Source organism: Physeter macrocephalus, chromosome 12 (genome assembly GCF_002837175.3).
Source record: "Physeter macrocephalus isolate SW-GA chromosome 12, ASM283717v5, whole genome shotgun sequence".
Lineage (NCBI taxonomy): Eukaryota > Metazoa > Chordata > Mammalia > Artiodactyla > Physeteridae > Physeter > Physeter macrocephalus.
In genome coordinates this window covers 44658625-44676091 of record NC_041225.1, presented here as the reverse complement: position 1 = coordinate 44676091, position 17467 = coordinate 44658625, and the positions used below count along the sequence as shown (strand labels likewise).

General features: G+C 37.6%; 1 protein-coding gene across 24 annotated transcripts in view; it reads left to right on the top strand.

The window, feature by feature from the left end:
- The window catches only part of DTNB (dystrobrevin beta), a 266778-nt gene that overhangs the window by 31433 nt on the left and 217878 nt on the right, over positions 1-17467 (top strand). For all 24 annotated transcript variants that reach the window (XR_008618857.1, XR_008618870.1, XR_008618868.1 and 21 more), the window contains exons 3-4: positions 6832-6912; positions 10761-10974. Coding sequence is in view for 5 of the 24 variants with exons in the window: in XM_055089074.1 (XP_054945049.1) it covers positions 6832-6912; positions 10761-10974 (295 nt within the window). In the remaining 19 variants the exon portion in view is untranslated. The remainder of the gene's footprint in view (positions 1-6831; positions 6913-10760; positions 10975-17467) is intronic.

Below are 17467 nucleotides of genomic sequence, written 5' to 3'. Positions count from 1 at the left end.
TTTTAATTTATTTTTTATTCTTTTAACATCTTTATTGGAGTATAATTGCTTTACAATGGTTTGTTAGGTTCTGCTGTATAACAGAGTGAATCAGCTATACATGTACATACATCCCCATATCTCCTCCCTCTTCCGTCTCCCTCCCACCCTCCCTATCCCACCCCTCTAGGCAGTCACAAAGCACCGAGCTGATCTCCCTGTGCTATGCGGCTGCTTCCCACTAGCTATCGATTCTACATTTGGTAGTGTATGTATGTCCATGCCACTCTCTCACTTCGTCCCAGCTTACCCTTCCCCCTCCCCGTCCTCAAGTCCATTCTCTATGTCTGCATCTTTATCCCTGTACTGCCCCTAGGTTCTTCAGAACCATATATATTTTTTTAGATTCCATATATATGTGTTAGCATATGGTATTTGTTTTTCTTTTTCTGACTTACTTCACTGTATGACAGTCTCTAGGTCCATCCACTCCACTACAAATAACTCAATTTTGTTTGTTTTTATGGCTGAGTAATATTCCATTGTATATATGTACCACATCTTCTTTATCGCTTCATCTGTCGATGGACACTTAGGTTGCTTCTATATCCTGGCTATTGTAAATAGAGCTGCAGTGAACATTGTGGTACATGACTCTTTTTGAATTATGGTTTTCTCAGGGTATATGCCCAGTAGTGGGATTGCTGAGTTGTATGGTAGTTCTGTGTTTTTTGAGGAACCTCCATAGTGTTCTCCATAGTGGCTGTATCAATTTACATTCCCAGCAACAGTGCAAGAGGGTTCCCTTTTCTCCACACCCTCTCCAGCATTTGTTGTTTGTAGATTTTTCAGTATGTATCCATTTATTCTTTAATTTTTTTCCTGTATCCTTATGTTATATATGTATCTCTTGTAAATAGCATAAGTTAGATTATTTAAAAAAAAAACCAAAACAACCATTGTGACAATTTTGGCTTTTTCACTGAAGACTTTATTCTGTTTAACCTTTTTTATGAATACTGATATGTTTCATTTTTCTTCCATTTTATTTTGTGCTTCAGTTTTATCCTTTCTCTGTTTTTTTCCCCTCCTTCCTTGACTTCTATTAGATGAATTGAGCTTCCCTCCATTTTACTTTTTCCCTCTACTTAGTTGTGAGTTGTATGTTCTTTTTCTGTTCTTTTTGTGGTTACTCCAGAAATTTTAACATCAATTAAAATGAAGCCCAAATCATATCAATATTTATAACTTTGTTCAAAGTAATACAAGGATATTATTAGAATGTGTTAGAGTACCTCCTTTATGAAATATATGCTCTTTTTTGTATTATCTTTTGAACTCCACAAATTGGACTTTATTTTTATCTTGTGTAATCCATTTTTGTTTTATCCAACCTATTTGGTTATCACTTTCTTTGTTTGCCATTATTTACAAAAATTTAAATCCAGATCTTGGTGGAGCCGGGCATGTGTCACAGCCATTTCCTTTTGTGGGATTTTTAAACTTTTTTTCCTAGTTCACCCACTGAGAGAGTCACCCTTCAGTGATCTTGGTTTTATCTGTACCTTCCTCTCTTCTGGGACCTCTGGCTTCATCTTTGGTCCCTAGGGTTTTTAATTGTACTGCCAAGAAAAAAATGAGGAAGTCATTCGTGTTCATATTTGTTGCTTATTCAGACTAATATTTTTTTTGAAAATTTTTTTTTCCTAATTAGAAGTGCTTGTGAAAGTTTTTAGACAATTCAGAAATGTTACTGTACTTACATTTATTAGATTTATAATCTCTTCTTCCCTTTCTCCTTCCTTCCTCCTCATCTCCCCAGTTAGATTTGCTTTTCAACAAAGTACATTTACTTCCTTATACCTCTCATTAGTCTGCTGAGCACCTCCATCAAATCCTGTGGCTTCCTGGAACACAGTTTGGAGTGCTCTGCCCTACCTGAAGAAAGTTAAAAGCATCAACATGTTTACACAGGAAAAGGAATTGGCTTCCCCACTACTTTTATCATCTCCCTCCATGAGCCTTTCCTTGCTAGTGTCTGCAGTTGTATAACCTTTTGACATTACTTTGTATATTTTTGGGAAAAAGCCTTTTTTATACCAGACAACCTAGAACTTCCCAGTTTTCAGTTATTTATTCATTCAATAAATATTTAGGTGCTAGTTTTATTATGTCCTACTTTGGGACATATAGTAATGAATAATACAACAGTAAAATGGTCTCTGCCTTCATGGATCTTGTTTTCCTGGAAGTGGGAACAAGGGATGATAGTGCAGTAGAAGCCATGATGGGGGAAGCAAGGGGGGGTCCAGGAAGGAATCTGGGAGGAAGTGATGTCTTGGCTGAGTCAGCCCAATAATGTGGTGAAGGAAGGGCTGGGGCACTTTCACTTACCAAGGCCCAGAGGTGACGGGACCTGGTATGTTTGGGTAATTATAGGTAGTCCAGACTGACTGGAGTCGAGTGTGAGGTAAAATGTGAGGGGTGCATGAGCTAGACCTTTAAGTTGAGTTGGGTAGTCCTATGTTTCCCAAAACCAGCTTGATTATAAGACTCTTTAGGGGCATTTGTTAAGAATGAAGATTCCAGCTTCCTCCCCTGGAGATTTTGATATAAGCTTCTGATACAAACAGATACAATAAAACCCTTCCATTTGACTCTTTGCTTTCCTTGGGATTTGGTTCTACTATAGAACATCCATATCCCATTCTCATGAATAAGGAGAGCCATAAAGTGCAAAGAAGGCTTAATCCTTTCTTATCCTTTTCCTGTCTTTCTCCTGTACCTCTTGGGTACCCAGTGTCCCATTGGTTCCCTGTCTGGTCACGAATTTCACTGGGCTTTCTAACTGGGGCCAGAGTTCTGCCTGGATATTTAGTTAAGGCTCTCTGTATCATTTCTTTCCTTTTTTAAAATTTAAATAATTAATTAATTAATTTTTGGTTGCATTGGGTCTTCGTTGCTACACGCAGGCTTTCTGTAGTTGCCGCGAGCAGGGGCTATTCTTTGTTGCGGTGCACAGGCTTCTGATTGCAGTGGCTTCTCTTGTTGTGGAGCATGGGCTCTAGGTGCGCAGGCTTCAGTAGTTGTGGCATGCGGGCTTCGTTGCTCCGCTGCATGTGGGATTTTCCCAGACCAGGGCTGGAACCTGTGTCCCCTGCATTGGCGGGAGGATTCTTAACCCCTGCACCACCAGGGAAAACCTCTGTAATTTCTGGGTGGGCTTGAAACATTGTCTGACATTAGTATAAAAATGACATTTTATTGTATTTCTTTTAATGAAATATTCTTGAAATGAATGATAATGAAGAGTAATCATTTCTAGTTCAGAATTCCCAAAGTGATATTCCAGTCATTTCAGTTTCTTCACTGGGGCTTTTCTATTTTGTATTTGCCAAACTACCATATTTTCTGATCAGGAAATTAATGTGACATTTACATAGGGGAAGTATTAAAAAAGTGAAGGCTATTCTTAGGCACTGTATGAGGATTCTCCTTATATAAATCAGGGAAGATGACTGCTCCAGAAGAAGGGAAACATATGGGAAGTTTGGTTGAATATTGATACAATAAGATTTTAATAAAGTTCTAAGGTTATTAATTATATCTTAACTTTTAGAAATTATTTTTGGATTTGGACTGCTATTAGATTTTTTAAAAATGATGCTCTGGCCAGGACCTCTTAGATCTGAATCCTGTAACATCCCACTGCTCTCTACATTTTCCTCAATACATTTAGAGTGATGTATTTTCACAAGGATCAGACTGGCAAAGGAAGGCAGAGTGATACTTGATTCTTGACTAGTTCCTGAAACTTCATTGTAGAGATTTCTGGCAAACTGGTCTGAAGCATTTGGAGTTTCCTATTTTCCTAAACTAGTTAGCTTTGGACTTGTGCGATATCTGCTCTATTTCATCTTTGGTGGTGACAAATCTGACTCTGCACTGGAGAAGGAGTCTGAAAAGAGTGAGTTATACCAGGTGCACTACCTTTTTTCTATAGTTACTTTTCCACTAGCAAGCATGGCCTAATAAATACCCTGCAAAAGTCTGATCAATCAGATTAGTAATTTTTCTGTTTGATCAGATGGGGGTGGAACTTTCCTTTCCTAGCTGTTAACATTCGTTTTATCAGTGTTTCTCATAAAAATATTTCATAGAAATAAATGTTTAGACGTTAAAATTACCTACAGTGATTTAATGACGGGTTATTTATTAAATGCTCTTGGACATGTGTTAGCATTCTTTCTTAAAATTATTGGTTTGGTTTTGAATAACTAATATTTAATGGTTCCAATTTAAAATATTTAGGCTGAGATAGTAATATAGAAACTGAGTAAAAGAAAATCAGACTGAATAAATTTAACAAAAGAAGTGTAAAACTTATACTCTGAAAACTACAAAACACTGTTGAAAGAAATTAAGGAAGTCTAAATAAATGGAAAGATATCCTGTATTAAAGGATCAGAAGATTTATCATTAAGATGGCAGTGTTCCCTAAATTGATCCACAAACTCATTGCAGTCCTCATAAAAAAACTGGCTTTTTTGAAGAAATGGATGGGCTGATCCTAAAATTCATATGGAAATTTGACCCAGAGTAGCCAGCCAAAACAGTCTCAAAAGAGAACAAAGTTGGAAGACTCACACTTCCGAATTTGAGAACTACAAAGCCACAATATTCCATATCGTGTGGTACTGGCATAAGAATAGACATATAATCAGTGGGATAGAATTGAAAGTTCAAAATTAAACCCATACATCTGTGGTCACTTGATTTTTCTCAAGGATACCAAGACCATTTAACGAAGAAAGAATAGTATTTTGAACAAATGGTGCTGGGACAAGTGGGTATCCATATGCAAAAGAATGAATTTGAACCTCTGCCTCATACCGCATAATAAATTAACTAAAAATATATCATAGCCCTAAATGTAAGATCTAAAACGGTAAAACTTTTAGAAGAACACATAGGTATAAATCTTCATGAACTTAGATTAGGCAAAGCCTTCTCAGGTATGACACCAAAAGCACAAGTGACAAAATAACAAATAGATATATTGGATTTATCAAAATTAAAACCTTTTGTGCCCCATTAGATACGACCAAGAAAGTGAAATGACTACTCAGAGAAGGGGAAAGAAAAATTTGGAAATCATATATTTCATAAGGGACTTGTATCTACAACATATAAAGTACTTATAACTCAATAATGAAAGACAAACAACTCAATTAAAAAATGGGCAAAGTGACTCATGGGGGAAGAGGTTTCTTTTTTGAGATAATGAAAATGTTCTAAAAACTGACTGTGGTGTTGGTTGCACAACTAAGTTGAATACTTTAATGTGTGAATTATATTTCAAAAAACCTGTTATATTAAAAAAATAGGACTATAACGTGTATGTATAGAAGGGTAGAAATTTTGTGAGAACCAGGTGATGGAGGAAATAATTTTAATTGTGACATCAAGGTAAGGGTTGATTGAAGTGAGATTAAGAGAAATCTTTGCTTCACTTTTTGGTCAATAAATATTACTTTCACCAAAAACCTGGAAAAATCCTTCCTTTTTTTTTTTTTCTATGAGCAGAAATGAGAGATGACTGTAAATATTGGTAGAAGATAATTTGTGCTGGTTCACTTTCCCTTTATTGAGTCAAAAGTTGCTGCCAGATCTTACAAAGGCAGCATAGGTGAAATAAAAAAACTCACACTGGAGGCCAGAGTTCCCTGAAGTGGCCTTAAAATTCAAGGAGATTTACAGCAAATTTTGAAATGAAAACAAAGTTTGATTTATAGATTCATATAATTTAGGCTTTGTTCTAGTTACTATGGCTATATATTACTTATCCCCAAACAGTCATTTATTTTGTTTATATCTTTTTTGGGTCTAAAATTAGAACGGCATCCAGTGCTGATGTCTTGACTTTGCTGCATGATGTCTCAGGCCTCTGTTGGAAGTCTCACACTCAGGGCTGGATAATTTGTTGCCTTGCTCACTTACATGTTTGGTAATTGCTACTGACTTTCAGCTGATAGACTCAGTTTCTCTGGGTATCAGTGTCTCTGTGTGGTTTCTCCATATCAGCTGGTTTGGGCTTCTTCACAACAATGGTGTCCAGGTTCCTAGCGCAAGAATCCTGAGAGAGTGGGAGCACAGAGAAGCTGTCCCACATTTTATCGCCCATCTTCAGAAGTCAGGCAGTGTTCCTCTGCCACACTCTGTTCATTGAGGCAGTCACAGTGTCCTAAGGTGCAAGTGGAGGGAAATAATCTTTAGTTCTTGATGGGGAGGGGCAGCATACTAGAGGCACATAAAAATACTGGTCTGGAAATACTGTTGTGTCCCTTTTTTGAAAAACACAGGCTGCCACAGACCTGGAAGGGGAACTTAGAGATCAGCTGGTCCAGTTCCCTCATTTTGTAGATGAGGACACTGAGGCTGAGAAGAAGGGATGTAACATGGCCACGGTCATGGCCTGTGGTTGATGGTCAGACTGGGGCTGGAATTTAGCTTTCCTGACTCTAGGCTCGGGTCTTCCCTACTATACCACTTTTCTTCATTTTGCAGAATACGTAGTTCATTCACTCAAGTCATGAGTGGTCCTCCCCTCAGAGTTTTCTTAGGCTAGCAGACAGGATGATATAGGCAAAACTCCTGGCTTCGTGCTTGGCATGGAGTGGGCACGCAGAAAGCATTTTTAACCCTCTTCCTCACTTTGTGTTTTATCCAAAGAGGGCCTTGTTGACATGTTATGTATAGACTGTGCCAACACAATGGAATAGAGTCACTTCCCCAGCATGTGGAAATTAAACGGTAAATCTAGTTGAAAATTTTTTATTTGCCCCTTTTCAGGTGCTCAGAATTTTGATGTCATACGACTATCAACTTACAGAACAGCTTGCAAATTGCGATTTGTACAAAAACGATGCAACCGTAAGTCATTTCTACTCATTTCTGTGATAGCTGGATAGAGCTCTTGATAATATAGAAGATTTTAATGTGTTTTAGTCATATTGTAATGTTAATTGAATTATTTTGTCTTAAGTGTTTATCAGAATATAAGCTTTGTAATGGAAAGAGCTTGTTCATTTATTCTGGGTGTCCCTCAAAGTATTTAAGAAACTCAATAAGGTAATTAGTTTTGAGATTAATTAATTCTTTATTTTTTTAAAAAAATTGTTTATTTATTTATTTATGGCTGTGTTGGGTCTTTGTTGCTGTGCGCAGGCTTTCTCTAGTTGTGGTGAGCGGGGGCTACTCTTCCTTGCGGTGTGCGGGCTTCTCATTGCGGTGGCCTCTCTTGTTGTGGAGCATGGACTCTAGGCGCGTGGGCTTCACTAGTTGTGGCATGTGGGCTCAGTAGTTGTAGCTCGCGAACTCTAGAGTGCAGGCTCGGTAGTTGTGGCACACGGGCTTAGTTGTTCCGCGGCATGTGGGATCTTCCCGGACCAGGCTTGAACCCGTGTCCCCTGCATTGGCAGGTGGATTCTTAACCACTGTGCCACCAGGGAAGTCCCAAGATTAATTAATTCTTTAAATGGGAGAATTGATTTCTCCTTGTCACTGTTTTTAATAAAAAGTTTTAAGTAAAATTAATACAGTTTATCAGCTTCTGGAGGGAAAGAAAAACTAATATTTTGATAAAGGTATAATAAAAATTAACTTTCTTGTTTAAACTTAATATAACACAAATCAGCCTTTTCTATAAAACAGTTGCTTCCACAATTGCTACTTATAAAATTAAGTAAATTAAAATATTTGTAAAATGCATATAAAATTTTTCCTAATTTGTGTGCAGATGAACTTAGAATTATTGTACTTTTCTCAGATGTGTGTGTGTGTGTGTGTGTGTGTGTGTATTAATGAAAAACTGTTTTGTGTAATGGAAAGAACATTAGCCTTAGAATGGAAAAACCTGTTTTACTCCAGGTTTTGTTTGTCATTTATTATAAACACATGACCTTGGACAAGTCACTTTATATTTAAATACTTCTACACTACTTTAAGTCCTACTCAAAAATCCTAGCTTAAAATTCTCTCCAAGAGTTTACCATACCATCCTAGACCAAGTCATGTTTCTTCTCTGGTTTCCCAAAGCATTGTTTTCAAATTATGGGTTGTGACCTGTTAATGGTTCCTGAAACTGTTTTGGTGAGCTGTAGCCAGAATTTAAAGCATGTAATGGAGAAATAAAAAGAGAAAGAAAAAAAAGTCAGAACATAGCTTATGTGGTAAAGTATTTGGTGAAACGTGTTTTTTTAATATCTAGAGGTGTGTGTGTGTTGATGTAAATATATTTGCATGTTGTTGTCAAAAAGTTTGAAAACCGCTGTCCTACAGGAACTACCATTTTTATACTTCTTCCTATAATTATTCTTGGAACACAGTAGTCTATGTGTGGGCTGAGCCAGGCTAGTGGCATTAGTTATATAAAGTAAAAGATGCATTGTTCTAGCAGTTTTATTTTGTCACGTATGATTCTTCAGTCCACCTGAAATTTTTTTTACTCCAGAGTATAAGTAGGAGTCAGATTTCAATTTTTTCCATATATATGTTCAGTTGACCCTACACTATTTATTGAAAGACCATCCTTTTTCTTCATTACTAAAAAAATCTTTTTCTCATATTCATTAGGAGAAATGTACAAGAATGTTCATAGCTGTGTCCGTATGTGAGAGGATCTGCTTTTGTTTGTTTGTTTTATTTATTTATTTATTTATTTTTGCGGTACGCGGGCCTCTCACTGCTGTGGCCTCTCCCGTTGCGGAGCACAGGCTCCGGACGCGCAGGCTCAGCGGCCATGGCTCACGGGCCCAGCCGCTCCGCGGCATGTGGGATCTTCCCGGACCGGGGCACGAACCCGTGTCCCCTGCATCGGCAGGCGGACTCTCAACCACTGCGCCACCAGGGAAGCCCGAGGATCTGCTTTTGGACTCTTGTGTTCCATTGGTCTGTTTGTCTATCCTTGTACCAATAATCACTGTTAGAGCTTTATAGTATGTTCTGGGTACTTTGTTCTATTTTACTTTTTAAGATTGTCTGAGACATTCTTGGCCTTTTTACATTTATTTTCACACAAATTTTAGAATTTGCTTGTTAATTTCTACTAAAAATGAACAAAACCAAAGATTTGTGCTGGGATTTTTTTCCTTCATTTTTTTTTAAAAGTATAATTTACATATAATGAAATTCATCCTTTTAATGTATAGCCCTGTGGGATTTTGTTGGGACTACACTGAATCTGTAGATCAAGTTGGGGAGAATTGTTGTATTTCCAGTGTTGAGATTTCATTTCTGTGAACCTGGTATATCCCTCCATTTATTTAGGTCTTTAAGTTTTGCTAATTTATATATTTTTTGGTAGAGATGTTGCACATCCTTTATTGGATTTATTCCTGAGTCCTGGAATATTTAGAAATACAGTGACTTTCATATCTTGATTTGTATCTAGCAGTCATTCTAGACTCAAATATTTAGTGATATACGTGTAGAATCTTTATGATTTTCAATGTGTATAATTTTGTCATTTCTGAATAATGACAGTTACATTTTTTTCCAATACTTGTACTGATAATTACTGCATATTTATATAGGTTAGGATTTGAAATACGATAGGAATGATGACAGTGGGCATTTCTTATCTTATTCCCAATATCAGAGGAACGGCTTTCAACATTTTACTATTAAGTAATATGTTTGCTGCAGTTTTTTGTAGATATCCTTAATTAGATTAAGGAAATTTCCAAGTAGTGTGTTTCTTCATTTCTAAAGATAAAGTTTATTTTAAAAGTTTTCTTTTTGATAATGATTTCTGACTTAATTTCATTTTGATCACAGAGCATGGCTTATATGATTTTAATCCTTTAAAATTTATTGGGATTAGTTTTATGACTCAGGATAAGGTCAGTTTTTTTACATGTTCTTTGTGTTCTTGAAAATACAGCATATTTTCTAACCACTGGGGGCAGGACTTCATATAGTGTCCATTATGCCTGCCTTGTTAGTTGTAAGTTTGTCTATGACTGTACTTATTTTTTTTTGTATGTTTGCTCTGTCACTTGCTAAGAGAGGTGTCTTAATATCTCCCACAAAGCCTGTGAATTTGTCTCTTTGAGGTTCTGTTACATTTTGCATTGTGTATTTTTGAAGCTACAAAGGGGAGGCAAAACTTTACCTCTACCCTCTCAGGGTCTCCAGCGGAGCCTGAGAATTAAATTGACATAAGCCAGATTAACAGGAGAGAAGCATATGGATTTTTACATGTACATGGGAGCCCCCATAGGAAAATGAAAACCCAAAGGAGTGAGTAGGCTTAAGTGCTTATATACTAAGTTGAACAAAGAGTGGCAGTTGTGGAAAAATAACTAAAATATGTCAGGAGACTAAAGATAAGAGTTATTTTAATGAAGTCTGCAGATTTCACTCAGACTCAGTTCACTGTCTCTGGTGATGAGGATGTTTCTTTCCTCTTGGAATAGGGAGGGCATTTTTCACATGGGACTTTTATTTCCTGCTTTTAGGGAGAAAAGGGGAGGTCAGAGTGTCCTTGGCATCTGCTGTTTTTCAGGTGTCTTTAGCTCAAACTACTCCGTATGCCAAAGTGGCATATCTTGGGGTGACATATTCTGCCACCCTTCACTATTCTGTTAAATGTAAATAAATGTAAAGTTCTTATATCTTTCTGCTGAATTAAAACTTTTGAATTGTTGAAAAAGTTACAAAATAAACACAAAGTTTGTGTTGACAAAATAAACACAAAGTTTATTTTCTTTGTGTTCCAGTCCATCTTGTTGATATCTGGAACATGATTGAAGCCTTCCGAGACAATGGCCTTAATACACTGGATCATACCACTGAGATCAGTGTGTCTCGCCTCGAGACCGTCATCTCATCCATCTACTACCAGCTGAACAAGCGCCTTCCTTCTACTCACCAAATCAGTGTGGAACAGTCCATCAGCCTCCTCCTCAACTTTATGATTGCTGCATATGACAGGCTAGTACCTGCCCTGCTTAATCCATTTTAAGAATGTTTCTCTTCTAATCATCCTTCTTCTGTACTGCCTTGCCAAGGGTTGTCAACTTAGAATCACAGTTAAAAGGGAAATGAATTAGTACAAGTCCCTTCTAAAGACTGGTTAAATGCCAGAGTGACTTACTGACTTGGGGCATGTCACATACTAACCTCTGTAACATTAGGGAGATTCACAACACTTGAGACATAATTGTTTGGTAAAATTGTCGGTACCTTAATATAGCTGTTCTCTATCCAGTGAAATATAGCCAAGTTGTACATTTGATTATAAGGCTTTCTATTTGACTTTTAAACTAGTTTTTCTTTATTATGTAATAGCAATTGCCTTTGGACTATAGTATCTTGTTTTCTCTTTATTTATGTTTAGGATTCTATTTTAATATTTTTCAATGTAGAACATTGTGTTCTAAACCTTAAAACAATAGAAGAAAACTAAATGTCCTCCAAATTAAAACAGAAATGAGTTGTTATATTTGTATTTATGGAGAATTATGTTGGTATGATAAAAAATAAAAAAGAAATCATAAATGATGGAAGCACAGAGGTTAATATTTATTTTCTGGGAACCAGGAGTTCAGATGTCTGATCCCTGCTGTACTATCAGCAATCTGATTTGGATGGGTTAATTCTCTCTGCTTCATTTTTCTCTCTGTAGGAAAATGAGTTCATATATTTGTAGAATGCTATTAGTTATACTTTATAATATTGAGGGTTCTGTGAATTAATGGTAAAACCATACAAGTGTCAAGGCCAAGTCACTATAGGCACTCACTAAATTCACTTTTCAAAAAAAAAATTAATTTATTTATTTATCTTTGGCTGTGTTGGGTCTTCGTTTCTGTGCGAGGGCTTTCTCTAGTTGTGGCGAGTGGGGGCCACTCTTCATCACGGTGCGCCGGCCACTCTTCATCGCGGTGCGCGGGCCTCTCACTGTCACGGCCTCTCGTTGCGGAGCACAGGCTCCAGACACGCAGGCTCAGTAGTTGTGGCTCACGGGTCCAGTTGCTCCGTGGCATGTGGGATCTTCCCAGACCGGGGCTCGAACCTGTGTCCCCTGCATTGGCAGGCAGATTCTCAACCACTGCACCACCAGGGAAGCCCCCACAGTTTTATAAGATGTTATCAAATTAGATATTTCCATCCATTTAATAAAAAATTATTTAAAGAAATTTGAATTTTTAAAACATGAGTGTACATGCAGCATATGTCCCAGAATTCTAATGCCATTTTTTTAGCAGTTAATCTGGTAGGTTAAGTTTATACTGTCCAAGGAATGACTCTTCTGATCTAAAAACCTTAGTAAAAACCATTATTCTGTGGTGAGTAAGCAGCACCTTATTGTGACACTGACTCACTGAGTAAGTCAGTTCAGGGCCACACAACACAAATTAAGTTAAGAAACTTTTAAAAGTCAGAAATAAAAGTCATCTTAGAGCCTAAAAATGATAAAGCAGAGATTATAAACTTTGACTCCATAATTATATCAAATAAGTACTACAGCTAAAAAAGGGAGGAGAAGAGAGAATGAAGAGATAGCAAAAGGGAGAATGGGAAGACCAAAGGTAAGGGCAGAAGGTACAGAGGTGTCCTGGGACACAGTCGGAGAAAGCTGGACACAGGCAGAAAGAGACAAAGGAAAAGAAAAAACAGCAGGAGGGCACACTGAAGAGAACTAGGAAAGCAAAAAGAGATGAATGAGTTAAGAAGAGTAAAGAATATAGTATGGCAGGGGTGAGTTGGGTAATGCTCAAGTCATATCCTGTTTAAAATGTTGACCATGGGCATCAGAATAAATCATCACATCTTTACTAACCTTGAAATCTTTATATGATAAGAGCTTATTTAGTTAGCTCTCCGGAAACTTGAAATTGGCTTTCATGTACTGGAAAAAAGAAAGGATCTGGTTATCAGAATTTTATTTTTGAAAATCAGGGCATTTTGTTGTTAAATACTTCCAAAAGTAGTAGTCTCTTTATAGATTGGCCACTTTGTTATTTAGGCTGGAGAGTCCCTTTGATATGTAGAATTCCTATGATTTTAATTGATCTTTTCAAGCTTTTGTATTTCGTAATTTCTCAAAGTTAAAATTTGAATACAGCAATTAACTTAATTATTAAATTCCCTCACCTCGGGACTTCCCTGGTGGTGCAGTGGTTAAGAATTCGCCTGCCAATACAGGGGACACAGGTTCGAGCCCTGGTCCGGGAAGATCCCACATGCCGCGGAGCAGCTGGGCCCATGTGCCACAACTACTGAGCCTGTGCTCTAGAGTCCACGAGCCACAACTACTGAAGCCCACGCACCTAGAGTACTGAAGCCCACGCACCTAGAGCCCGTGCTTCACAACAGGAGAGGCCACCCCAATGGGAAGCCCACGCACCGCAACGAAGAGTAGCCCCCACTCGCCACAACTAGAGAAAGCCTGTGTGCAGCAATGAAGACCAAACGTAGCCAAATATAAATAAATAAATAATTAATTTAAAAAAATTCCCTCACCTCCAAATTCATAGTCAAATTTTTGATCAGGTTGTTTCTGATTATTATAATAAGATTGTGAGACCCTAAAACAATCATTAGGAACAAATACGATCTAAGACTTTCTCCCTTAAGCATGTATTTTCTTAGGAATTAATTTTTTTAATACTTAGATTTAAAATATTTCACATTGGACAATTAAAAACATTGAAAAGTATGAAGAATGATATTATAAACGTCTGTGTGTAGACTTTTAAGCTATGAGGAATAGCCAAAACATTCTGTTAGCCTCAGTTTTTTCCTCTTTCAGGTCCTCAGTACCACAGTTACAGTACCATAGGTACATTGTCTGGTCTGAAGGTACAACAGGTGATGCTCTAACCAGCATTTTTTTCTTCTTTTTTTTTTTGATAACAAGGATATCCAAATTCCCAGTGTGAGGGATAGGAAACCTTCCTTCCTCTTCTTCAGTTGAGCTGATTTAGTGATTTAGAGCTTGGGATTTATAAACCTCCTTTCTGTTTCCAACCTCGGTGTTAGTTCCACGTCTTCAGCTATAAGCAATAGAAAGCCTACTCAGATGGGCTTTCACAGTAACTGGAGCAATAGGCTCACATAACAGAGGAGCCAGAGACAGGATTGTGGTTGAATCAGGGCCCTGGCTGCATTTCTTCTTCTTTTTTTTGATATTTATTTATTTGGCTGCACCGGGTCTTTTTTTTTTCCTTTTTTTTTTTTTGCGGTACGCGGGCCTCTCACGTTGCGGAGCACAGGCTCCGGACGCGTAGGTTCAGCAGCCATGGCTCACGGGCCCAGCCGCTCTGCGGCATGGGGGATCTTTTAGTTGCGGGATGCGAGATCTTAAGTTGTGGCATGCAAACTCTTAGTTGTGGCATGTGGGATCTAGTTCCCTGACCAGGGATTCAACCTGGGCCCACTGCATTGGGAGCGTGGAGTCTTAGCCACTGGGCCACCAGGGAAATCCCTGCGTGTCTTTATAGTGGTCTTGCTTTGACCTTCTCTTCTATTAACTTCATCCTTATGCTGACTTCCAAAAATGCCTGCTACAGCTACTAAATGCTTCCTGTCAAGTCTAGGTGGGGGAGAGAGCCAGTTTTCTTTCAACACTGAACAAAAGTACCTGAGCCTCCCTCCAGATATGTGTGTTTGGGCCATGTATGTGTAAGTGGTAGGCTTTTTAGCTGAAACAAAGGATTTGTGCCTTTGGGGCAGAGGATAGTTAAATTCTCACCCTCACTCTGTGTTGCCTCATTATGGGGATGGTTGGATTAGATATGACGGTGATGACCACAGTGTTCATTAATAAACTCCTTGAAGTGCATTATAAACTTGTGGTTCCCTTTCTTGTTAAATAGTCCTACTCTCCATACAGTTCCTTAAACCTGAGAGTCATTATAACTCTTCCTTCTCCATCAGCCCCCACATCCAGTCGGTTACCAAGTTCTTTTATTTCTACCTCTTGAATATCCTTCAGGTCTATGTACTTCTCTCCATCCCCACTGCTACCATCCCAGACCACAAGCATCATCTTTTGCCTGGACTACTGCTATAGCTTCTAAGTGATTTTTTTTCATATACTCTTTTTTCCCTCATTCATTCTTAGAAATAATAAACATCCACCAACCTACTATCTAACCCAGGAACTTGAACATTGACAATAATTTACATTTATCTCTCCTAACCCATCCCACTGACCTACACTTAACTAAGGCGAACCCTATTCTGATTTTGTATTATCATTTTCTTGCATCTTAAAAACCATTTTTGTTCACATGTATGGACATAAATAAAGTATTGTTTAATTTTAAATATTTTTACAATTATAAAAAGAGTGCCATACTAATGTACTATTATCTGATTTATTTTTTTTCAGCCAGTAACATATTTTAAAGATTCATTCATGTTGCATTTATCTATAGTTCAGTTATTTTAACTGTTATATAACATTCTGTGGTGTTTCTATACCATTCTGGTGTTTTCCAGAGTTTTGCTCTAAGAAACAGCACTGCTTGGAATATTCTTATTTGTGTCCAAGTGTTTCTCTTGGTTCTAAACTGAGGAATAGGATTGCTGAGCTGTGGGGTATATGAAAGCTCAGCTTTACACTGAACTGACATTTAGAAAGTATAAAATGATTTTTCCAAATTGTACCCACACATAAGAGATCCTTTTGATTCACATTCTGTAAGCCTTAGAATTCTTGGACTTCTTAGTTTTTGCTAAATGACATCTCATTGTTATCTTGATTTGCATTTTCTTGATTACTGAGCATGTTCATATGTTTCTTGGCCATATTTATTACTTCCGTGAAATGCCTCTTTGTGTCTTTTGCCCATTATTCTAGTGTGTTATTTTTTCTTTTTATATTGATTTATAAGAGTTCTTCCTGTACTTTAGATAGCAATCCCTTCTTGATTATGTGTGTTGCACATATATTCTCCCAATTTATAGCTTGATTTTTTTTACTTTCCTTAAGATGTCTTCTTCATAAAATGTTTTTTAATGAAAAATGTCAAACATATGCAAACATAGAAAGAATATTATAGTAACAATGTGCCCGTTACACAGCTTCCATAATTACCAATAAATGGCCAGTCTTATTTCATCTATATCCCTAGGCTCTCCGCCTCCCTTCTCCCCACTTTTTTGACTTATTTCGAGGCAAATCTCACATGTCGTTATCATTTCATATGTAAATATTCCAGTGCATATATATCTCTAAAAGATGGGATGCCTTAAAAAAATTATTACCATAATGCCCTTATCTCACCTGAAAATTAATAAATATTCATTAATATGTTAAAATATCCATTTCACTAATTCTCTTATAAATTTTTATTTTTTATGTTGTTTAATTTGAGACTCAAATAAGGTCCATGTATTGCAGTTGATTTTTTAAAAAATTTATTTATTTATTATTATTTTTTAACACCTTTATTGGAGTATAATTGCTCTACAATGGTGTGTTAGTTTCTGCTTTTTTTTTTTTTTTTTAATTAATTTATGGCTGCGTTGGGTCTTCGTTGCTGTGCGCGGGTTCTCATTGCAGTGGCTTCTGTTGTTGCGCAGCACGGGCTCTAGGTGCGCGGGCTTCGGTAGCTGTGGTTCGAAGGCTCTAGGGCACAGGCTCAGTATTTGTGGCGCAAGGGCTTAGTTGCTCTGTGGCATGTGGGATCTTCCTGGACCAGGGATCAAACCCGTGTCTCCTGCATTGGCAGGCGGATTCTTAACCACTGCGCCACCAGGGAAGCCCAAGTTTCTGCTTTATAACAGTGAATCAGCCATAAATTTACATATATCCCCATATCTCCTCCGTCTTGCGTCTCCCTGCCACCCTCCCCATCCCACCCCTCTAGGCTGTCACAAAGCACCGAGCTGATCTCCCTGTGCTATGCGGCTGCTTCTCACTAGCTATCGATTTTACATTTGGTAGTGTATGTATGTCCATGTCACTTTCTCACTTCATCCCTGCTTATCCTTCCCCCTCCCCATGTCCTCAAGTCCATTCTCTACATCTGTGTCTTTATTCCTGTTCTGCCCCTAGGTTCTTCAGAACCATTTTTTTTTTTTGGATTCCATATATATGTGTTAGCATACGGTATTTGTTTTTCTCTTTCTGATTTACTTCACTCTGTATGACAGAATAGGTCCATCGACCTCACCACAAATAACTCAATTTCGTTTCTTTTTATGGCGAGTAGTATTCCATTGTATATCTGTGCCACATCTTCTTTATCCATTCATCTGTTGACAGACACTTAGGTTGTTTCCATGTCCTGGCTATTGTAAATAGAGCTGCAGTGAACATTGTGGTACATGACTCTTTTTGAATTATGGTTTTCTCAGGGTATATGCCCAGTAGTGGGATTGCTGGGTCATATGGTAGTTCTATTTTTAGTTTTTTAAGGAACCTCCATACTGTTCTCCATAGTGGCTGTATCAATTTACATTCCCACCA